General features: G+C 34.5%; 1 protein-coding gene across 9 annotated transcripts in view; it reads left to right on the forward strand.

The window, feature by feature from the left end:
• The window catches only part of LOC115229044 (casein kinase I), a 258,460-nt gene that overhangs the window by 180,443 nt on the left and 52,837 nt on the right, over nt 1-25,180 (forward strand). For 5 of the 9 annotated variants that reach the window (XM_036500150.1, XM_029799495.2, XM_029799472.2 and 2 more), the window contains 3 exons: nt 13,119-13,267; nt 17,823-17,858; nt 23,205-23,306. In XM_036500150.1, the coding sequence (XP_036356043.1) occupies nt 13,119-13,267; nt 17,823-17,858; nt 23,205-23,306 (287 nt within the window). The remainder of the gene's footprint in view (nt 1-13,118; nt 13,268-17,822; nt 17,859-23,204; nt 23,307-25,180) is intronic. The other 4 variants (XM_036500153.1, XM_029799499.2, XM_029799478.2 and 1 more) reach the window with 1 other exon arrangement.

Raw genomic sequence — 25,180 nt, forward strand, 5'->3', positions numbered from 1 at the left:
CAAAACTTTTCTGGGCTCTTATTCTTATTTTAGGGTTTTTAACTTATCACATACCAATGTAAATGTTCATATTTGCTCGGAGTACAAAAAGAGGACCCAAATTCTAGCAGCCAGTTTCAATCAGCAATGATAGTTTAGTAAACATGCACCCGAGATAGATTTGTTTGATGGAGCATGACACCACCCAGAAAATAATTTCAACTGTCCAAGACAAGTATTCACAAGTCTGTAGAAGCACCATAAATGCATGTAAAATAATTTCTAAATGCACACGCCTTCTCTCTTATTTTGATGAAATTACTGAGCATTTAGGTTTTAATATTGAATACTACTTCTTGTTTTAATAATAAAGAGTAAATGAAGTTAAAAAAGTCTCTCCACACCCACCCCTCTCTCTATAATTTAGCTTTTATGAATAAGGTGACAGAGTTTTTTTTAACTTAAAGCACATATGACTAAGTTAAAATAGAGAATTTCTCTGTGGTTATTAGGTATGGTTTGAACATATTTAGCTTTGGAAATTCCATGAATGGTATTTTTCTTTTAGCATCCAGTATTGTGAGTTGCAGTATTCTCCAGTATTAGTAAGGTTGCTTTGAGCATCCACCCCCATGACCAGAGAGCCCTCACTATTCCTAGCGAGGAGGCTAGAATGGCTGTTACCTAAGGTTGAAGACTTAAATCTAAATTCCAAAACGTGTGTGATTGACAGTTAATAATTGTTTAGAAAAATTGATTGGCGATAGCTCTAATTTTGAAATAACTACTGGATTTGCGAATTTATATGCTTCAGTTTATAATACAGAATCATCATCATCATTTAATGTCCGTTTTCCATGTTGGCATGAATTGGACAGTTTGACTGAAAACTGGTAAACTGGGGTGCTGCACTAGGTTCCAATCTGATTTGGCATGGTTTCTACAGTTGGGTGCCTTCCCTAATGCCAACTACTCCAAGACTGTAGTGGGTGCTTTTTATGTGCCAGTTACGAAGCGCCAGTATTGACCACAACTATGATTTCACTTGGCTTGACAGGTCTTCTCAAGCATGGTATATTGCCAGAGGTCTTGGTCACTAGTCACTGCCTCTGAGAGGCCCAAAGTTCAAAGGATGCTTTTTATGTGCCACCGGCATTTAAAAAACCTTATATATACATGCCCACCATCATGAAGAGCAAAGATGGTATGTAGAATGTAGCCTGGACAGCAGGATGTTGGTTGTTAATAACAAGCAAGAGAATGTTCCTCAGAGTCTAAACCATGGTTTCCTACATAATTGCCACAAGTCATGTTCTTCTGAAAGGAATATGATTTTTGGTTTGTATGTCAGTAAGGATACCATACTCAGTGTTCAATTTGGACAGTGAGAATTATTGTATTGTATTGTTTTGGTTTGGTTGTTAAGTTAGACATAATTCATAAATTGTTGTATATGATGACTTTGATTTCTGTAAGTAGTCCAGGTTGACGTCAGTGATTGTGGATAGGCTTCTAGGAATCCTGTGTTAATCATAAACCAGAATCAAATAAGGACTATTCTGGATTATATGACATTTGACAGGTAATCTCATAATGTGTTACCTGCTTTCTATATTATTTGGTGACACACTTCAGCCTGGACTTATTATCAACTTATCTTCTTTTCTTGCTTTATTATTTTATTTTTTGTTTTGTTCTCGTCCATTATCCTTCATTTAACATAAAATTATTTAATTTGCTATTGTGATGTGAAGGGCAAAAACTGATTCAGAAATATAAAGACAAAGTATACTTGCAGTTCTATATTTAAGAGATGAGGAATTATGTACATTATTTACAATTGACAAATATTTGTCCTCATCTTGTTGTTAACACAGTGTTTCTGCTGATATACCCTCCAGCCTTCATCAGGTGTCTTGGGGAAATTTCTGGGTTCTCATTCCTAAGTTATTTTTCAATGTTGTTGTTATTATTCAGGTCACTGCCTGGAATTGAGCTTGTGCTTTAACCATTATGCCCACAGGCATATGGTGTAGTGGTTAAGAGCGTGGGCTACTAACCCCCAAATTTCGAGTTCGATTCCAGGCAGTGACCTGAATAATAATAATAGTAATGATAGTAATAATAATAATAATAGTAATAATAATAATAGTAATAATAATAATGATAATTAATTCTTTTATTGGCCACAAGGGCTGACAAAAATCAATTATCACATAAAAGGGACAAAACAGGACGAAAGGTTACAAAGGGTTTTGTCCGTTTGTGAAAAATCCGAGTAAAAACAGTTTAACAACGAAAAACTCCCAATAGGGGAAGGCGCTACGAAATATTCCTGGTGGAAAAACCCATAAAAGCCAACGGGAGCCTGGTCAAAAGTGGGGTAGAGAGCCCCTTTCTCCTTTTGTAATACCTTTTCAAATTACAGGTGTATTCTCGGAATGACTCCTTTCATACTGGCCATTCTTGCGACATTTACCCACCTTTCATTAAATTTGCTATCGGACAGCACTTCCCTCTCTACTCTCATCTTCCTTTTCAAGTGAAACTTGAAAAAGTTGATGAGGCCGGGGCAAAGAGGAAAGTGTCTGACCTTAGCCCTTTCAAACGGGTCCATCATACCACCTCTTTCGCTACAGCCACTAGGCAAAGGTAAACTGCCTTGCCCACTCGGTTAAAGGAGGTCGGTGGGGCAATCTTCACTATGGATTCAGCTGATAGCCGGATCCGTCCTATATGTGATAGTAGCTGTTCGACATAAACCCATAGTTCAGCAATACTCGGACACTGGATGAGTGCGTGCAAGACGGTTTCGTCGTCTTGGCACCACTTCGGGCAGGTCCGGCTGACGGCACTTCCGTGCTGGTAGAGTTTATCTTAAGCAGGCAGAGCCCCTTCGTAACACTGCCAGGCAAGGGACCTCTGGAAATTATCCATTGGCCCCGGCCCGAAAGTCCTCCCGAACAGACTGCTCAGCTCGTTATCGTCAATGTCTAGAGTTTCCCCGAGATCGTTGTCGCACTTTTATTCCACTAACCCTCTATAGAACGCTAGAGTGGAACTACTACCAATCGCATTGCTAGCTTGATGGCACTCGAGGTGCCAAGCGCCCTTTCTCGGTCTGCGTTTGATCCAGGTCTGCAGCTCTGTCAAAGAGACGAGCTGCGGAAAGTCGCATCTGACAAAAGACGACCACACCTGTTCACTGTCTAGGAAACGCTTGAGATGCTGTAGCCTGAGCGCATGTCTGCGCATCAGTAACCACGGCATGTCAAGGCCTCCGTTCAGCGGTCGTTGACAGCAGATGGATCGCCTGACCAGTGGTACCTGACCCTTCCACAAAAAGTCGAAGAGCAAGTGTACCAGCTTGGTCAACCAGCGGTTGAGACAAGGGATGACGGTCAAGTGGTAATAGATGACGGATGCGATGTACGCATTTGCCACCTCCGCTTGACCTTTCAGGGACAGCTTCCTCTCGGCCCATTTCTGGGTGAGATTGGCCACCCTGCTCATCACCTCTTCCCAGTTTTTATCCACCTGGAGGTCCGGACCGAACCAGACCCCGAGCAGTTTAACGGGTCCGTCTGTCCAGCGCCCTACAACGCTGTTGGATAGCATGGATTTGCCTCTCCAGGTGCCTAGTTGCACGCCTATGGACTTTTCCGCGTTAATTTTTGCCCCTGTCACCGTCACCGCTTTGTATTCGTTTAGCGTCTCGCCGATCAGGTCAATGTGCCCGTGGCTCGACACCATCACGGTGACGTCGTCGGCATAGTCAGACATGCTGTTTTCACCTCCTAGATTGCGCAGGATACCCCTCAAAGCCTCCAACATGCGCAGTAATGGCTCGAGAGTCAATACGTACATGAGGGAGGAGAGAAGGCATCCATGGCAGACCGAACACGAGATGTCAAACGGCTCTGAAAGGTGACCGTTCACCCGTATTACCGAGTAGACGTTGCTGTACAAAGCAGCGATCCACCCACAGAAGACTGAACCGAAATCGGCTGCCTTGAGAACAGCTGTTAGATATCGATGGTCGACCCTATTGAAGGCTTTACTCTGATCTAAATTGATCAAAGCCCCACCCGCGCCAGTGTCGTTACCCACCGTCTCTATGGTGTAGCGCATGAGATGGAGATTATCGTGTATCGACCTGGTTGGCACGGCACCTGTCTGCGCCTTGCCAACCAGCTCGTCCACGACAAGCGCCAATTTCTTGGCTAACACCTTGGCCAAAATCTTCAGCTCTGCATTGAGCACAGTGATGGGCTGAAAGTTCCCTATAATGTTCCCCTTGTTTGGGTCCTTTCTCACCAAAGCCACTCCTCGACAAACAAAAGCAGGAATTCTCCCGTTTTGCTACCAGTTGCAGTAGACATTTGCCAAGAGGCCCACAAACAAGTCTGGCATTGAAGTGTAAAGTTCGTAGGGCAGACCATCCAAACACGGCGATCTACTTCTCGTGTCGCTTTTCATCGCTTCCTCCACTTCCCAGGCAGCTATCAGCCTTTCACAGCACTCTGCCTCTCTGTCTGAGAGTTGCTGTAGGCTGTCCAGGTACACACTGAAGTCTGTACCGCTGTTCGTCCCAAACAGTTGAACAAAGTGCCGCTGAAACACTGCACACATCTGCTTCGGCTCGGAAACCTTGCACCCGTTCTGGTTTGGAGAAATGTTCAAATCAATTTTTTCTTGTAGCAGGTGTGGTGTTCGAAGGAGGGAACAGCCAACTGTTCTCTTCAACGATATTTTTTCAATATGTATGTAATTTTAAAAAGTCAATATTTCAAACGAAAATGTCACCCCTAATGGGGTAAAATTTTTCCTAACCAACCAGCTCCGCAAGAAGCTAGTTGGCTTGGCCACAGAAATATCCAAAAATATTTACACTTTTAAAAAAATTTCCAACAGAAATGGTGCAAAACTTACACAGCTTCTGGAGACATGTCCGTCCACTTTGAAAGCAATAATAATAATAGTAATAATAATAATAATAGTAATAATAATAATAATAATAGAAATAATAATAGTAATAGTAATAATAATAATAGTAATAGTAATAATAATAATAATAATAGTAGTAATAGTAATAATAATAGTAGTAGTAATAATAATAATAATAATAGTAGTAGTAATAATAATAATAGTAATAATAGTAGTAATAATAATAATAGTAATAATAGTAGTAATAATAATAATAATAATAATAATAATAATAACATCGAAAAATACATTGTGTTAACAACAAACAAGATGAGGACAAATATCAGTCAATTGTAAATAATGTAAAATATACTTGGCTGAATGTATTGACAGTTTAGAGAGAGAGAGAGAGAAATTCTGTACCTCTATCTGTTGTACTAATGTTACCCTTTAATGAATAGATGGGAAAATTAATACACATCATGCATGTTGTTTTGTTGCGTATGCTTTGGTTATATTATTCTCTGCTTAGAACAGTTTCATTATTACCAAGTAAGTTGAATTTGCTATTTTCAGATATTCTGATCTAGTCTCTTGTATTAATATATCTTACCTCTTGTAATTGGAACCATTACAGCTATTTATTTTTAGTTCTAGTTTCTACTCTACATAACGACCTGCATAAATTGACATTATTTAGTGTGAGTGTGAAACAATTACTGCCTCAACCATTTTGTTTTTTCCTATCTTTGTTCTTCATATAAATTCCTTTTTGATGAAACAGATGAGAGGATTTCTTTTTGTAAAGATCTTATCAACAGCTGCTGTAAAATAGTTCTCAGTTTCTGTGTTAGTGAAAGAGTTTGACTGAATTTGCTATTGAGGGCAACTTAGGGTTCCCTTCATGTACAGAATAAAATATCTTTTGGAGGAAACAATGATTGTCACAACTAAAATTTCAAATCAAACATTAAAGCTGTTTATTATCAAAGCATCATGAAAGAAATGTCTAAACAATTTTAATACTGCTGTCCCTTTCCCTCTCTCTTTTACTTGTTTGAGTCATTTGACTGTGGTCATGCTGGGGCATTGCTTTGAAGGGTTTTAGTTGAACAAATCGACCTCAAAACTTTTTTTTTCCTGTTAATGCCTGTTGCTTATTCTATTGGTTCTCTTTTGCTGAACCACTAAGTTACATAGATGTAAGCACATCAGCACAAGTTATCAAGTGGTGGTGGGGTACAAAACACAGGCACAAAGGCATTACCAATGAGAAAGTCATTACTGATGTATGTAAAGAAGTGTATGTCAAATGCCTAAGTGACACACACACACACACACATGACTGGCTTCTTTCAATTCCTGTCTACAAAATCCACTCAGACAGATTTGGTTGGCCCAAGGCTATAATAGAAAGCACTTGCCCAAGGTGTCATGCAGTGGGACTCAACTCAGAACCTTATGGTTGGAAGCATGCTTCTTACAATCCGGCCTCTTTTTTTTAATTTCATAAAGTCATTTTGAATGGATTACTTAACCCCTTTGTTAAAATGTATTGCTAACTAAAAAGGCCCATCTATGAGTTTGAATTAAATTTTAAAATAACGAGAATTTAACCTGGTTTCATAAAACAACAATAACTTTTTTGTTAAATGCTATATGGAGTAGTAGTGGTGGTTGGAACCCAACTTCACTAAACAAACGGGTTCATGCATAAATGTTTATTTCAAATCTACTGTAATTACAGATAAATTCAATGAAATGTAAATTTATTTAAATATCAAATGAAACCAGTTATTAACCAATATTCAATAGGGATAAACTACAGAATTATAGTGTGGAAGAACTGCACATTATTGGATTTTCAGTGGAGAAGGTGGGGGCATATAAAACAGGCAGACAATAAATTAACGCAAAATAAATTTATCCAAATGTTTGAAGAAAACTATAAAATGAAATATATTAAATTTATGCATACATAGAAGCATGCACACACGCACTCACAATAGTGATGCACTAATACAAGAAGTCATTATCATCACCATTTAATGTTCACATTCTCTGCTGGCATGGGTTGGATGATTTGACAGAATCTGATGGGTCTTAGAACTGCTTTGTACTATAGAGTCTGCTCTGGCATAGTTTCTACAGCTGGATGCAGTTTTTGTGGCATCAGTGCTTGTGAGGTCACTATTTCACCTGCAAGAGTAATATCCCATTTGACTGAAGAGGGTTACAGTAGAGAGGATGGTAGCTTTACGCTATGGGATGAAGAGTTAAAGTGAGGTAGGGTTTTACAACAGGATGCCTTCATCTTTTTCCATGTTGGGGATTTTTAAAATTCTATGGGTCTTTAACTCTTTAACATTCAGATTGTTTTGTCAAATATAATGCTTATTTATTCACATTGTTTAGAATTAATCAGGCATTATCTTTGAGATTTTGATGAGGTGTTTGTATATATTTAAAATGACATTGTAGGTTATGTGTAAGAAGTCAGAAACAATAGAATATTTGGGCCAGAGCTGTTGGGTGTTAGCAGTTACACATATTTGCATGTGCATATCATCATCATCACCACCATTTTGTGTTAGCTTTCCATACTGGTATGGATTGAATGGTTCAACAGGATCCAATGGGTAGGCGAACCACATCATTTGCATGTGTATACCTAAGGCTTCCACACTATCTGTCAGAACTATAAATGAACACACTTGCCCCAGGTACCACATAGTGGAACTGAACCTGAAACCATGTGGTTGCAAAAGAAACTGCTTAGTCATGACTGCCCTACCTGTACCCGTATTTTGTAAATATAAATTATGTAAAGATAATATTATTTTGTATGGAAATTTGTAAAACATTTCACTGTGCATAATGTAACTCTGCAGAATGCACATTGGTAGGTCATTTCATGTGACTATTCCATTGGGTGTTTCGGTTTTTTCTCATGTTAGTCATTCTCAACAGTCTTTTGTGCCATCATTTTTTTAAGATGCTTTATGGCAATGGGCACCACTGAGAGGGATATTCCTCAGGCAGGTTTTTAAAGCTCCCTCCACAAAGTTTTGAAAATTTTTTTAGAATAATCTGCTCTCAGGTCAGTTGCTCAGAACTACAGATAGCTCTTTACTTTTGAGTCTCTCACAGTCTGGTGTTCATAATTGTCACATTTACCCAGCTATCACCACCACTCATTTTCCTGTCTACCATCTTTGTGTGTGTGTGGTAGTAGTAGTAGCAGCAGCATATTGTTAATCCATGAGTCTTGCTCGTTGTCTCATTCATCAACCTAGCTAGCTATCTGCATTGCCTCATTTATCAGTCTTGCTCATTACCTCATTCATCAGTCTCACTTGTCTTGTTCATCAGTCTCACTTGTCGCATTCGTCACTCATGCTCATTGTCTCATTCATCAGTCTTGCACGTTGTCTCATTCATTGTCTCATTCACCAGTCTCACTTCTCTCATTCATCATCTTCACTTGTTGTGTTCATCAGTCTTGCTCATCATGTTCATCAATCTTGTTGCATTCATCTGTCCTGTTAGTTATTACATTCATCAGTCTTGCTTGTTGTCATGTTCATCAGTCTCACTTGTTTCTTCATTCATTAGTCTCACTCATTATTTTGTTCATCAGTCTTGCTCATCTCATTCAACAGCCTCTTCATCAGTCATGTTTATTGTCTCATTCATCCAGTCTACATCAACCTTTTATTGTGGTAGCCAAAGTTTATGTTGCCTGATTTCCATCCTGGCTAAGCACTATGTTTGACTGAAAGGATTAAAAAGAAATTTGTTTGATAATAAGCAGAAATAAGTGAATCTTTGTTTCCTTTATAATGTTTGTATGTTCTTAGTTTTGTTAATTCTTTTGATTAAATTTCCGATAGTTTTTATCTCTTAATTCCTTAACCTTTAATACCAACCTGCCAGAGAATGCCCCTGGTTCTCTGACACAAACTTCTTTATTTAAACTTATCTAAATTAAAAACTTTCATCAAAATCCCCTATGTTCTGAACACCAGCTTGATAATGACAGTGTTATTTAAAACTTTTCAGTATTTTCAAAATTAATTGAAATAAAAGGCAGCATGCTTCAATAAAAATATGGTAGCATGAGCATTGAAATTTTTCTCAGAATGATGAACTGTGATTTTGACTATATTAGGGATGGTTACCAAACCAAAGTATGAATAATTTTTGAAATGTTATTTGGTCACCCCACAACACAAAACATATATGTACTCCACAAATATCTAACTTAACCAATAGAAAAAACCAAAGTACTTTATGTAATTGAGTGCCGATAATATTACTATTTATTACTCCACCCACTTGGTTTGGTGTTTATTTCTTTGCCCATCACTATCTTGTGTTACTTCATGTGGGAAGATTCAACCCTTTTGATCACCCTTGATTATCTAATGCAAACTTTCTATTTTCAAATGATCTCAATTATAACCTTCTATCAAAGTTCCAAGTTGATTTATTTTCCAGATCCTAGTGCAATAATAACAAAGTTATTTTACTAAATTCTTAATTATTTTCAGAATTAATTGAAACAATGGTAGTATAGTGTTTCGCTAAAAATATAGTAACAAAATGGTTAACTACTTATATTTCAGATGTTTGTCAAATGTCCCTCTGATGTTTTAGTGCTGGACTGTTTATTGTAACTAGGTCATTGCATTTAGTTGAACAATTAGTTCACAATGGTAAGATTGTTTGTTGTGCTTGTAATTGGGTTCTTATTGACTTCGGGAGAGATACTTTAACTCTAGCATTGATTTCTCTTTGTAGCAGTATCATAAACCTGTCAAGTGAATTTCTCAATTCATTGTTTGCATGTTTGTACTTTAAACATAACTTTACTACGAGGGGCGTTCAATAAGTAATGCCTCTGACCCACTTCCAGTTGTTTGATCTAGCTGAAATGTTGCATGTGCAATTATTTATATCTCTCTAGAATAAGTGGCAAATTACAGCTCTGAACTAATTGTGGTTTCTGATTTACAGGTGTTTGAACTGAGTCAAGTGTGAAATGGAGCCTGTTGAGTGTCGAGCAGTGATCCGGTTTTTGTATTTGAAAGGACGTACACCATGGGAGACTTTGGATGAAATCAAAGTAACTTATGGTGATGATGCCCCATCATATGACCTTGTAAAACGCTGGCATCGTGAATTCAAACGTGGTCTGAACTCTGTGGAAACAGCTCGCAGATCTGGTCGCCCCCCTAATGCCATTGATGAGGCATCTGTCCGTCAAGTTGAGGCTGCCATTTTGGAAGATCGATGCATAACTATTCACCAAATAGCCCATGAGGTCAAGATTAGTACCGGGTCTGTGGAAACTATCATTCATGACCATTTGCATATGCAAAAGGTGTCTGCCAGATGGATTCCCAGGTTGCTCATACCTTTCCAGAAGCAAGAACGCGTCGAGTGCTCGAGTATGAATTTGGAGATGTGCCAAGAAGATGAGTCAAAATTTTTCAAAAGACTGATTACACAGGATGAAACCTGGGTCCATCACTATGATCCAGAGACCAAACCCCAGTCAATGCAGTGAAAGCACCGTGACTCACCTCCTCCGAAGAAGGCAAGGGTGCAGCCCTCCGCTGGCAAGGTCATGCTCACAGTCTTCTGGGACCAGAATAGAGTAGTGATGACAGATTTCCTGGCAAAGGGTACCACAATTACAGGAGCCTATTATGCTTCACTTTTGAGGAAATTAAGAGAAGCTATCAAAATCAAGAGGCGGGGCAAGATCAGCAAAGGCATCCTCTTCCTGCAAGACAACGCTCCGGTCCACAACTAGCGTGTCGCCAGATCAGAAGCAGAGGCGTGCGACTATGAACTCCTCCCCCATCCCCCCAACTCTCCTGACCTTGCACCGTCTAATGTTCACCTCTTCCCAGCTATGAAGTTGTTTTTGAAAGGAAAGCGTTTCCCAGACGATGCAGCCTTGACTTCTGAAGTCACGTCGTGGTTGGAGGACCAAGCTGCGGTCTTCTACAAAAACGGTCTCCAGAGCTGTATCAAATGATGGGAGAAATGCGTAACTCAGGGTGGTTCCTATGTACACAAAGACTAATAACTGTGCCAGGTTTCGTTGCTCTACTGCTATGGGAAGTGGGTCAGGGGCATTACTTATTGAACGCCCCTCGTACATTAACAACATAAGCAAGAAAATCATTGTTGCCCGAAATTTCAATTTTATTTAGGTTTCTCTTAAAGTTTCAGTAAAAACTTTAGGACAAAAAAAAAAAAACAAAGAATAAAAACAAACCTGCTTGTTCAAATCTTACAAAAATAGAAATGTTAAATGAAAAATATTTTGTATAATTTGTTTACATAATAAAATTTAATGGAACAAGTTTTTCCTGTGTTTCTATATATAATACGATGATAAATAAATATGAATATAAAAATCCAGCAAATACAGTATAAGTTGGTAGAAAAGGGAATTAAAGTATTAAAGAGAAGATTAAATTCATTTACCATAAAAATATTTGGAACATTAGTTAACATGGTAGTGGTTGCTTTGAATCAGTTCAAATGGAAAATTATTACTGATGTTGTAATCTATTTTAAATGGTTCTTATGGCTCTGATCAAAACTGCAGATTTTTCAATTATATATAATAGCATTGATCTTTATGAAATCAGTGTAATAGACAACGCTTATAATTTGGTTCTGCCATGTCTAGCATGTTTTACAAAATTGTTAGTAAGATGTAAACATGTTTTGAAATGTTCAATTAGAAAATTTAATTTCCAAACCATTGTGGTAAATTGGCAGGGTTATATGAGTGTTGGATAGAATGGTAGAATACCTTATGGTATTTGTTCTAGCCCTCCGTGTTTGAGTTCCAATTCCACTAATATCAACTTTACTTTCATCTTTTGAGGTTATAAAAAAAATAAATTTATCAATCCAGTACTCTGGATTGGTAGAACTGTTAGAGAATTAGGAAATATGTCTTGTGCTATGTTTTGGCTTTTTGTATTCTGGCAGAAACACCTGCAATGACACTGGTGCCAAGATGTATTGATTAAAGTCAGCAGCCTTTCTCTTGGATAAACACTGGTGGCATGGAGAGGAGAGACTTGTAAGGGACCAGTCTTCCTCAAAAAATTCAGCCAAGCTTGTACATGTAAGAGACATAAGCAGCTTGCCAAACCTAACATCAGAAATAGGGTATTTTTTAGTTGAGTGTAATAATGAAGAGCTAGTAGTGTTTGTTTTGTTATTTCACTGGAGCACAAACCAATATAATTACTTTTCCTTTGTTCATATCTTACCAATGTGAATTTAGATTTCTTTTACTTGTTTATTATTTAGTAGGCCTCACTTTCCTTTTATACTTATGGTCATCCACAATTGCATTCTCATTCTTCAAAAGAACCATTAATAGTATCAGATCTCACCAGGGTCACTGATCTTTCCTCAGCACCTTGCAAATAATAATAATAATAATAATAATAAAAGTCAGTTCCTTAGAATTTTGTCAGTATTAATACTCTACTTATTATTTTTGTTATGGCTGCATTCTCTTTCAGAGTTTCTAATTAATTTATTCCTAATACATTCTGGCATATTTGATTGTAAATATGCTGTTCACTGTCATGTTTGTCTCAGGGGAACAACTCCTTTAAGACAACCTTATTCATTAGTGCATAGGATTCTGGGACACTGGCGTTTCAGTTTATTGTGTCTTGTCAGCCAGAAGCAGCCTTGGATCAATGAATCTAACGAGCTGATGGGGGTTGTTTATAATTTCAGTAAACTTGTTTGCTGATCCATGCTGATGTCAGCCAACCAATAATAACACAAGTCACTGTTTAGAATCTCGCACTTCACTGTGTATATGAACAATTTATTTCTGCCTGCTTGTAGACATTGTAAAACAGCCAACATTGTTTTTGTTTCTGACCCTTTCATCTTTAGTCCTGAAATTTTCTGTTACAGTTTATTGTATAAACAATCTATGTTAAACATTTGTAACAATATGTTCATTATATTTCTCATTGTTGAGAAATATAATGTAATCAATGTAATGTATCAATATAATGTCATCAATGTAATCTATCAAGCAATCAATTGGTAGAATTTTTCTTAATTTTTATTGCATTTAACTAACAATTCCTGTCAAATATTCGCATGATAAAAATTTTTTCCCTTTCTTTTTCTGTGCTTTACTTTTACAGAAGAGCTAGCAACATACCTACGTTATGTACGCCGCCTAGACTTTTTCGAAACTCCAGATTATGAATACTTGCGGAAATTGTTCACAGATCTCATGAACAGAATGAACATTAAATGTGATTGGGAATTTGATTGGACTGGCCGACAGTTGGTAAGTTTTAGATACAGATATGCTGGTCAGCTAACATTCATTTGTATAATAGATTATATATGGGATGGAAAATACTTTGATTGTACATGATTGTTTTAGAATATTCATTTTGTTGCAATGACTCTCTAGTATCTTTACATTTCTATATGAGCAAACAATACCTTGTTATGGTTACAGGGCAAAATGTTCATAAAAGTAATTTTTAGAAAATGTAAGTTTTATATCTCTCATATGTTAGAAGTGGAGTTAGAATAGGTCAGTGAAAGATGGTTATTGAATGTGATGGGTTGTGTATTTTGTAAAATTTCTAGGATTTAATTTGGGAGCAGTCTATGGAATATGTTTGAAAATAGAGGCATAAGTGATATTAATGTTGATACATGGCTAGTTAATAAAAATGTAGTCAGCACAGAAATTTGTTGGGTAATTTTGGTTAGTTCTTACCCTTTTTGTTTCACTGAAGTATTTTATCCAGTATTTAATGGTGAGTTAATTTCAGTACTTTGCGAAAGGATAGCTTGAAGCAAGGTTAGGATATTATATCAGGAATTGAAACAAGATCTTTCTTTTAGAAGTAGTAAGACAAGGTAATAAGAGCTGGAGTCTATCTACCCTTGCCTAAACATGAAATTATTTCTTCAGAATAACTGGAGAGAATTTATTAAATGAGAAAACTAAAGAACAGCTAAAGTGAATTGCTAAAAATTTCATTTTGTTCATTTTGATATGAAGGAGGGTTTGGACTAAATGTATCAATCTGGGATTTCTGTGGCATACTGCCAACTTAGTGAAGAAACTATCAGCAGGAATTTGAGAAGAGGTAAACATTAAGTTTTTTGTGAATTTTGTTGACTCACCTTGTCAGCTATTTTTGAATGTGATCTATAACACAGAGTTGGTCAAAAGGTTCATAGAATAGATAGTCTTTACTAAGACAGTGAACAAGCTATTGAGCAGTAGGACTGACTATTTGCAGTTAGACTGACTCAGAGAAGTCTATTTGTTGGTTTTTCATAATGTTAAGTATTGGTTTAGTCTTCTATAAGTTATTTACTACAAATTGGTATTTTTCCTTCAAACATTTGCAAAAATTAGCAGAAACAAGAATAATAGTGCATCTGTGATAAAATAGCAAAATTAAGAAACTTGACATAAGTAGTCAAGAAATTTTTTTTAAAAAAAAGGGTAAAGCGAAATCTACATTTACAAAGGTAGTATATTTTTGTCAATGTTGATTATTTTATTGTTTAATATATATAAGAAAAATATAAATATATATTTGTGAGGGTTTCTCTCCCTCTCTATTAGTTCTTATATTTTATATGGGTATTGGGGACACAAAAATGTATGTTAGAGATGGGGCATAGATTATGAGCTGCACAGCTTTTGTTATTCTTTGTGACTCCTATTTAAATATTAACTCTTAAATTTTAAATGTAATGTAATCTATAAACTTGTTTACAATCACAACTATATCAACAATAATAATAAAGTTTGAAATGTGAATAAGAAAAATAAACCAAACTGAATACATGCAAAACTTATGTTCATAGTAGGGTGATGATGTAGCTACTTGCATCAAGTTCGTACCCAGAGCTAAATTACTTTGATCTGATATTACGTTTATGTACATTAAAAATAGTGGTCAACGGAGGAGATGTTGAATTGTAGTAAAGGTTGTGAAAAATGTGCTAAAAAATGAAAAGGAGAGATAATAACAAAGTTTGAGAAGCACTTCTCTAACCCTTTAACATTCACATTACTCTGTCAAATGTAATGCTTATTTGTTCGCATTGTTTTGAATTATGCATCATCTTGTTTATGTGATTATTCATTTTAGAATGACATTGTAGGGTAGGTGTTTTGAACATAAAATGGGAAGAATATTTGGTCCTGATATGGCAAGTTTAAATGTTAAAGAAATATACAAGAATACACCAAGTCTCAAACATATATTACTTAACATATTTTTGGAGGCTTAAAAATATGGCAGTCTTTAATTACTCTGATAAGGGGAGAGGAATACTAGCTGTAATATGTTCAGTCTGTTGTTGGATTTAATTAGAAATCTGGAAATTAATAAATAATAGTTTTGATTATATTTTACATCTCCTCATACATTGGAGTAGATGTATTGCTTTAAAATATATGTATATTATTTATGTTTATTATTTAGATTATTGATTTGAAATATATCTTTAATGTTGTTATACTTACTTATAAATTCATTAACTTTGATAGAAGTAGTTTCAAAGAATTTGGAATGGTTTCAAGTATTTTGTCTGCTAGACTTGGTTTTAATAGTCCTTGTTTTGAAAGCTGTCATTTAATTATAAAGATAGGATAAAACTGTTATTGATAAATAAAGGATATTTTTTTTAATTTCATCTATTTCTCTCATTGTAAATACATTTGTTAATTCTAGTAAAAAAAAAAAACCACTGGTAGTAATTAGATGCTAGAATTTGCCATTTTACTGGTTAGACCTCCTATTGAAAACAACTAATTAAAGATTTTTCTAATTAAAACTTGTCATGTTATAGAATTGAATTGTGTATTTGTTTAGAGGCAATAAAGGGAATCACTAATAGCAATATGTCGTTGAAAAAGATTTGCTAAAAGGTTTGGTTTTTTTTTTGGATCTTGTCATTTCTGTTCCTGACTAGTTGGTTAAATATGAATGCAATATATATATATATATATATATAAAATAAACTATGTTGACATGATATCAGTTATGTGTATGCATGGTGGTTTCTCTTTTTTTACATTTTTCATTTACTTTACCCTTTTAATTTCAACTTTATTGTGCCAAATTGTCTTTGCATTACTTTTAACAATTTCTCCTCTTCGCATTATGGCACGTCATCATATTCACTTGTTATTTTTTTTTCTAAGCTAGCATGGGTTATAAACAGCTTTCTCTACCATACTTCTTCATATTGCCTATTCCTTAGCTGTCTGTTAATTCTTTAAATCACGATAACTATTCTACTTTGTTCCAAAGTTTTTTTTAATCTTTAATTCTCTGTTCTTGTGGTTTTCTTTATCATTGTTCACTCTATGTTCATACAGCTTTTTTTTTTTTTTTCATATATTATGACAGCCTATAATACTTAAAAATTCTCAAATGTATCTTCATCATTATATTCTCATCAATCTATCAACTCTTAACATTCCGAACTTGCAAACAATGGACTGAACTTTCACTTCTTTTTTTTTTGATATTACTGATCCTCTGTTTTTGCTGTTACATCCTGTTGTAATGTAACATACTGATTATAACGTGGAAAATAATTCCTTAAACACTTGGAACACTTGGATGGCTGCTAACCATCACAATTTTTCAAATATTCAAGCATTCATTGTCATAGCTTTCACCAAAAGACTGGAAGCATAATTCCCTAATTTGGCCTGTTAATGAGTTGTTGCATGATCAATGAGCAATAAAATCACTACATTTCATAGATTCTCTTGGCTGTTTCTATTATTAAAAAATTTGACTTCTATCCACTTTGCATTGTTTATATATTAAGGAATCTTTTCAGATGCTGTAGATTTGTGGTTACCATTGAGCAAGATTGGACATTTTTGAAATTACAAATTTATTTTTCTGTTTTAAACTTACATATGATATCTTGGGAGAAATTCATTGATAGACTATTAAGATTTTTTCTTCAAGAAAGAGGAATAAAACCTTGATATACATAAAATTACATTTACTTAGTGCGCACGCACGCACGCACACACACACGTAAACTCAACATCAAAGGCCACCATTCCTCATTCTTGGGTTATATCATCAACCTTGATACATCCCCAAAACACTCAGCTGTCAAGTGATTTTCATTTGAAAATATCTTATAAGAATCTAGTTTCACTGTAGTTATGTCCCACTCCAACATAATATTGTTCTTACACTAATTAATTATCATATTATAGTTGCTTCATCTTTATTCCACTTTGTTCTTTTCAGTGCACCTCTTTGCTTTTAAGGTTGTTGGAAATGGTGTAAAGTGCTCAAAATTCGTCTGTACAAATCTTGCATATACTTGTTATTCTTTTGTTTTTCTTTTATTCTCTACCTTCTGTGGATAACGATTTATTTTTAGGGAAAGATTAACTTGATGAAAAGATGTTTTAGTTCCCCCCTTTTTTATGGGGGGGGTTATACAGTGTGTGTGTGTGTGTGTATCTCTCTCACACACGCACACACGCACGTACGCACACACACACACACAATATTGTACGTAGTCATGTACAATTTTATGCAGTTGATGTTACACAAGGTTGATATTAAGATAGTTTGAAAAGAATTTTAACCTTTATTTTCAATAACAGAAAATAATGAAGAGATTTATTCAAGGGGAGATTACTCCAATTATTTTATGAAACCAATCCGTAGTAGTTTAAACTATACTATTTTTATTATTTATATTGTTTTTTTTATATTTTAAAAATCTTTTTTTTTTAAATTCTAAAATAGCAATTGGATAATGTTGACAAACTAATAGCTTCAACGTTTATGTATTAACTAACTCCTCTCCGTTGCCAGGTAAACAGAACAAACGCCCGCCAAACAGATGTTAAGGTAATCTCTCTCTCTCTGTGCATTTATCTTTTAAAGCCAACCAGGTCTCTTCATTTAGAGTGACTCAGTAGATCAGCATCCTTCTTCACTTTCCTGTGCACATAGATACCAACAGAAGAATCACTACTTTCTCAGAATTGCAGCATCAACATTTCGTCTTGGTTATATTCTTCCACAGCACTTAGCAAAGGAGGGAAAGATTTCGCAAACTTAATAACATACCATATCTCTCTTTATTATTCTGCTGCTTATTACTATTACCTAGATGGAAATGTATATAAAAAACCCCAGAAATATTAGAATTTCCTATTAGAGGCTGATGGTAAATCTAACATTTACTTTGGTATGGGTTATTAATGTATTAGATCTCCTTAAATGGTTTTGTTTTTCCATTCTTCTAATTGCTATGCTTCCTAATAATCATGACCTTTATTAATGAATCTATTTTCTTGACACAAACATCAATGGGATTTTACACTTTAGTGAAACATACACACACACACACTGACATCATTCTCTGTCCCACTCAGTTCTCTTTCATTTAATTTGCTTGACTATCAGTTTTTGATTCATGATGTGATAGACTATATCCAATAATTGTGTATCATCGGAGTGTCTGTATGTGTGTTGCTGAGCAACCCATTTATATATATATATATATATATATATATATAATATATATATATATATATATATATATATATATTATAGAAGCATGCAAGCATGGGTAATTTCTCTTAAATCTTCCTGCATTGCCATTTCTGTGTAACAAAATTTATAGCTGTGTTGACAAATTTATGCATGTATTTCATTTCTTACATACAAAATCTCTCTCCTCCACCTCTCTTTCTCTCACTGTATAATCAGTTCAGTGGGTAATGAATTTCATTATTTAGTATTTAGTGAAAATTAATTTAGAATTAATAAATAGCAATTGATATCTTAGTTTAAATAGTAATGATAGACTAAACTGTACAGCATTTTTCATTTAAGTTAAGTTTGCTCTTTTGAAAAGTCTGGATCCACCAAGTCTTGGTCACACTCTTTCAATATAGTAACTCCTAATCTCTCTTCTTTTCTAGTTGCAAGTTTTTGAATTTTGTTTCAGAGAAGTTAGGATTTCTAACCTGCAAATTAGCTGAATTCATGTTATCCATAGAATTCAATAATTTAAATCAACTCCAGTGTTAGACTGGTACTAATATGGATGAACGGCAAATCAACTTAAGCAGGACTTGAACATAAAAGTGTTATTAACTAAAGTATACTTTAAGGTATCCTCCTAATCTACTGCTTGAATAAAAATTTAAAAAATATTTTTATTATTATTATTATTATTATATTATTATTATTATTATTATTATTATTATTATTAATAATAATAATCAATAACTACAACAATAACCACAACTACCAAATTTCATAAGGAGAGCTATAGGGAAAATTTTTTATTTTCTCAGCAATTTAAACAATGAATTGGCGTTTTTCATGACAATAACTTCTTTGTTTTAATTGTACAGTTGTCTCCCCTGTGTGTTTCTCATACCTGACACCTCCTACTCTTACCTACCACCATCAACTTACTATCAATGCTTGCTCCATCTCCTATTACACATCTTCACGCTTTCCCATCATGCTGTTTTCTATTCAATCTCCTATCAATAACTAACATGTCACTATCACCGTTTCTCTTCTATCCCCCCCCTACCTGCTGTTCTTTTTCTTTCCTTCTATTACACTCAAATTCTAACCCCTTTCAGACTTCTTCATGTTTGTCTTGTCAGATTCTTTAGTGTTGATGGGAGTCACATAACTTCTATCACTCTATTTCACTGTCATACTTTCTCTTCTCTCTTCCACTTAGTCATCATTCTCTCCTCTATTCACCCTCTTGATCAGGATTACTTTGGTCAGGAGTTGGCAGACTTGTAATATCATTGACCCCTTCATGGAATTGTTGATAACTTATAAGACCCCATCCTGTGAATTTGTCTAAAATGTATAATTTATAAAAAAACTATTGATTTAAGGACAATAATTACTTCATCCTTTTGTGTCATTGTTTCCTAATAAATTTTCATATTGATTGATTGATTGATTCTAGTTTCAGCTTATGAGCTGTGGCCATGCTGGGGCACCGCCATAGAAATATAATGAAAATATTTACCGAAAATCAACAAAGAACAATAAAAATTTAGTTTATTTATAATGATTCAGTACCCTTAATGCTTAAAATCATTATAAGTGTTTATCTATCCTTTTGATAGCCACAACGACCACATGGGTCAATAATGACCACTTTGCCAACTCCTGCCTTGACACAAGAGAGGCAACATAGTGTTTCTCTCTCTCTCTAGTATTGGTACTATGATAAAATACAGTTGATAGTTAGCAAACAAACAAACAAAGAAAACACAGGGTATAGGGGACTGTTCAGTTGTGTTGAAGGAATGATAACTTCTGTAGCAGTGTTGCTATGAGATAATGTATAGGAAAGGCATCTAGCTATAGAAATCATTCTGGAAGTGGAATGTTTGAGCAACCTTTGGGTTTTGGACCGTAGCAACTTGTCCATCCTCAGCTCGTACGGAAGTGGTCTTAAAAATAATGAGTTGTATTTCAAGTACTATCTTTCATGTGTGTGTATTCACACACTCATAATATGGTTTTTGCATTTAAATCTCTTTCAAATCTTTTTTTTTTAATATGGGCTGCTTCATACCTTCAGATACTAATTAAGTACATATAATTAACCCACAATATCAATCTAATTGCTTTCTAAAATATTGTATAATTGCAATTTGAAGATATATTGTTCTTGATGAAGTCCTTTAATCAAACTGAATCCAAATGATTCCCTTTTAAACTAAAAATATTGTTTTGCATATAGGAGAACATGTTCACATACTGTCTTTATGAAAGTTGTTAATTATCCATGAAGAACTATTCTGTGACCCTTCCCCCCACCTATTTGTGAAATAGTCCATTTCATTACTAATAATTCCAGTTTCAAAAATTCACTAGTTGAGTTCTTTTTTTTTTTATTTATTTGTTTCCACACCACTGTCCAACTGTAGCTTCCTTCTTTGCTGTGTAATATAAAACAACAAAAATGCAGAACATTTTAGATCTTGTTACTTCAAAAAATAACAACTAAGGGACTTAGTAAAATTGAAAGAATATCATTAGAAGTTCTTATTTTCATTCAGTCTGAGACAGATTTTAGAATAAGAGTAATTTATTTATTATTAAATACCTAAGGCATGGGCTTAAGTATGACTAGTGTCATTTTGTGATATGAAGATGTCTACTTGCATGGGATTCTGTTGCTGATATAAATTGTTGTGGAGTTGATTTCTGTGAAATATAAATGTTTACTATTTGTATAAACTACTCCTAGTAAGAGGTGCAATGGCCAAGTGATGAATATAGTAGAATTAGGCTCACAGCTTGTTAGTTTGTATCCTACAGGTAGTGCACTCTGTCCATGGCAAGACACTTAACTCTTATGGCTTTATGAAAAGGGTTAATGATTTTTATTTCTGTTATTGTTATCATTTATGATTGTTACAATTTTTGTCATTATTTTTGTTGTTGATATCACAACATTCATCACAAGTTTGTATTATATTTTGACACTACTTTGATTGTTAACTCAATACTGTTTGTTTTTGAATTGATAGTTGAATTATTTTTTTTTATATGAAGGATACCATATTGCATGTTCTTTATATTTAGTCTTTTTATGGTATAGTAAATTGTTGCGTTCAGTTAGAGAGTAAAATGTCAAAAGAAGTTTATCTACCTCCAGTGTTCTGTTTCTTTACACCAACAGTTCTTTGTTATAAATTGAACCTTTCTAGTAAGTTTAACAGTTAACACTAATGATAAAGAACCCACCCTGCTCAGTTGAGGGGATCTTGGAGTTACTTGGTGATCTCACTAGTGTTGGTGTCATGAAAAAGGCACTCAGTAACTCTGTAAAGTAGTTGGTGTCAGGAGGGGCATCCAGCCATAGAAACCATACCAAAGTAGACATTTGAACTTAGTGCAGTCCTGTGGCTCATTGGCTACAGTCAAATTGTCCCACATGAAACAGATATAAAATGGCAGATGATGGTGATAAGGAACTTGCCTAAGCAGTGTTCTGTGATATTGGTGAAAAATAGTTTTGCAAATCATAAAATATCTTATGAGGTTCAGTGATTAGCTCCAGTTGTTATGCTGTTGAATGGAGTCACATAAATTTCTCTACTTATTTTACCTTTTTCTGACAGGCAATTTGAGGTGCATAGCATTAAGTCTGGTAACTAACTGTTCACTGAAGAATCTACTGTGGAATTTCCAAGTCTGTGTACTGGTAGTTTAATACCATATTACAAAGCCAGCTTGCATCTTCCAGTCAACATTTATCAGTAGCTATTTGTAATAAACTAGATGTGACTCAAAAGAATCTGGACATTATTATCAATACTATATGATGTTACTGAATAGTGATATTGTCTAGAAGGTGCCAAAATATTTGTAAATCTCCCGTCAACAATTGATGAAGAGAATATCCAAGTTCTTTATAAAAAATACAGCGACTTCATTTCTGCAGAGTAGAAATTTCAGAGCTAGATTTTTCAGTTCTTTGTTTATTCCCATGGTTATCCTCACACTGTAGTGCAGTGCGTTTATCTAAGATTAATGAAGCTAATCCATGTCAGCTTATCAGCCATGGTTTTCACCTGATTTTCAAAGAGTTTTTGAGTAGAGCTCAAATGTTTAGAATATAACTAACTGTAATGGAACTCTTTTGAACAGCAATATAGTTAGGTGGTTAATTTATTTAGAATATAAACACATACAATGACATCTAAATATAAACAAGTATGTATATGTGTGTGTATACATGCATGTGTGACAGTAACACTGTTTTCAGTGATAAATCATCAGTTTAAATTTTTTTATTTTGTAATTTTTGTCTGCACATTTTTTAGCTTATTTTCTTTCCTCATTTCTATTTTCTCTACAAGTTCTATGTTTGAAGTTTGTTAAATTTTTTCACTAATGTTCTTCGTTACCAAACTTAAGTTTTTTGTTGGATTAATACACAATAGTTCTGCAAAGAAATGCTGGTGGATTCCTTTTATTGCCAGTTAAAATATTATTTGTTATATATGTCAATCTCTCTCTCTCTCTCTCTCTCTATCTCTCTCTCTCTCTCTATATATATATATATATATATATATACCAGTTGACTTTCTTTCATTCAAAGAGTTTTTCTCTGGCCCTTTATCTGAAATATTGATCACTGTTGTTTCCTTTGAAACTAATGATACCTGCATTCTGTTAATTTTCTAGTCTACTCCAGTTGAACCAGGTCACCCACAAACTGGAGTCACAGCACAAACAAATCGAGATATGGGACCGAGTCGAGACAGACATACTTCTGCACCTAATAAGGTAATTTTATAAATGTAATTCTTAAATGCAATTAACCCAAAACTGATTTGTTATTTAAATTATAGTAAGATTTCTTTTTTTTTTTTTTTTTTGCGCATGTTCTGATATACATATATCTGCTGGTTTCCTTTTGCTATAGAATGTCTGTTAGTGGGCCATGCACGTTACAAAACTATTAGATATTGTAAACTAGTTTCTCAGAGAGGTGGGGTAGGAATGATTTATTCAACCACAACAAAAAATAAAAATGAATTTGTATGAATTCTGAATGAAAAGAAGTTGAAAAAAAAACATGTTTGTTTTGAGTTATTGAAGGATTGCCAAAGTATCCAAGTTTCTATAGTAATAGATGTCATATTATTAGCTTGAATAATTTACTAGAAAGGAAAATGACTGAACCAATGTTAGCAGTACAACCTCAAGAATCAGAGCAATGTGTAAACAGCTCTCAAAGAAACTCGAAATTCTTATAATTATGGTGTGCTTTCTTTTAAGACAGAACATTTATATGTAAATTTCTTAAGAAAAATCTTCAGTATGAAGGCACTATGAGTTCTTTGGCCAGTTTTAGAACAAGGTTAGACCACAAGAAGTAATAGTGAAACTTGTAATAAAAATAGCTATAAAGATCACAGTGGTTAAGTTGTGAGTAGATGATATATTCTGATAGAAGAGACACCTAGCATTGCTCATTTAACTAGGTTCAGTAGAGAAGGAATTGCTATCTTCCCTGTTGGCCACAAAATATTTTCTGTTTATGATGTGAGAAGCGTTGCAGTAAAAGTGGTGTAAATACAGTAAAGTAATTACATAGGTTCAAGAGTAATGAAAGAAAATTGAGTTAATTAGGATCTATTGGACAGATGGATTTTACCTTGGAGAAAGTAACTGCATAACAAAATCTTTGGTTGATGCGTACAAGAAAGAGGCTATTGGTATACAACTGATAATAAAAAAAATGTTGTGAATTGACAGTAGCAACGGTGGAGGTGGATCAGGGAAGATGTAAAGAGTAACAGCTAGACTAACCATAACTCTATAAGGTGACAACATTGAGGTACATTTAGGATGAGCACTCATGTGAATCCTGGTTAATGGGATCTATGGAAGGTCAATGATCCTACAAAACCAAATATTTATGGTTTATGTCAACCACAGAGTATTATATAAATTGAATAAAAGAATAAAGGTATTGGTACCACATTTATTATCTGGTTACACTTAAAATTACGTAACCATTGTTTATATTGATTCCAGCATGCTAAATGATTTAATATCATCCCCTCTGTTATTGAAATGATCATAACTGGGTAGTAAATGAGATACCAAAATCTTTCTTTTATTTATTTTATACATATATATTTATTAGTGAAGTCTAGCAGTTATTTTACAGCTACATATGTTTTAAAGCTCTTTCATGACAGTTTTTATGAATGAATGAATAAGATTAGTTATTACTTGAATACATGTGTGTGGATGTGCACCTACACATACTGAAGAATCAGGTAGTTCCTGTGCAGTAAGTTTGCATTTTGATACTAGTTTGTTACTTCAGAAATGGTTGTCTGCATGAGAAACCATCTTTGTATCATCTTGGGCTGCAAATCACTACTAATTTGTTGCCTACCACAAGATGTAAACTAATCTGTAAATTTCTATCCTAATATATTTTTTTCCTCACACATGCATGCGCACACACACACACACACGCATACACATGCCTGGATTATATTTCAATGTATACCTTTTCCAAAATGCAGGTAAGTTTTAGTGAAGGTATTTTTGATACACTAAAGCTGATTTCTTTATTTAAACACATAATCTTTAATGTTTTTTGCTTGACTATTGCAATGCTATCTATGTCATCTTTACTT

Source organism: Octopus sinensis, linkage group LG2, assembly GCF_006345805.1.
Source record: "Octopus sinensis linkage group LG2, ASM634580v1, whole genome shotgun sequence".
Lineage (NCBI taxonomy): Eukaryota > Metazoa > Mollusca > Cephalopoda > Octopoda > Octopodidae > Octopus > Octopus sinensis.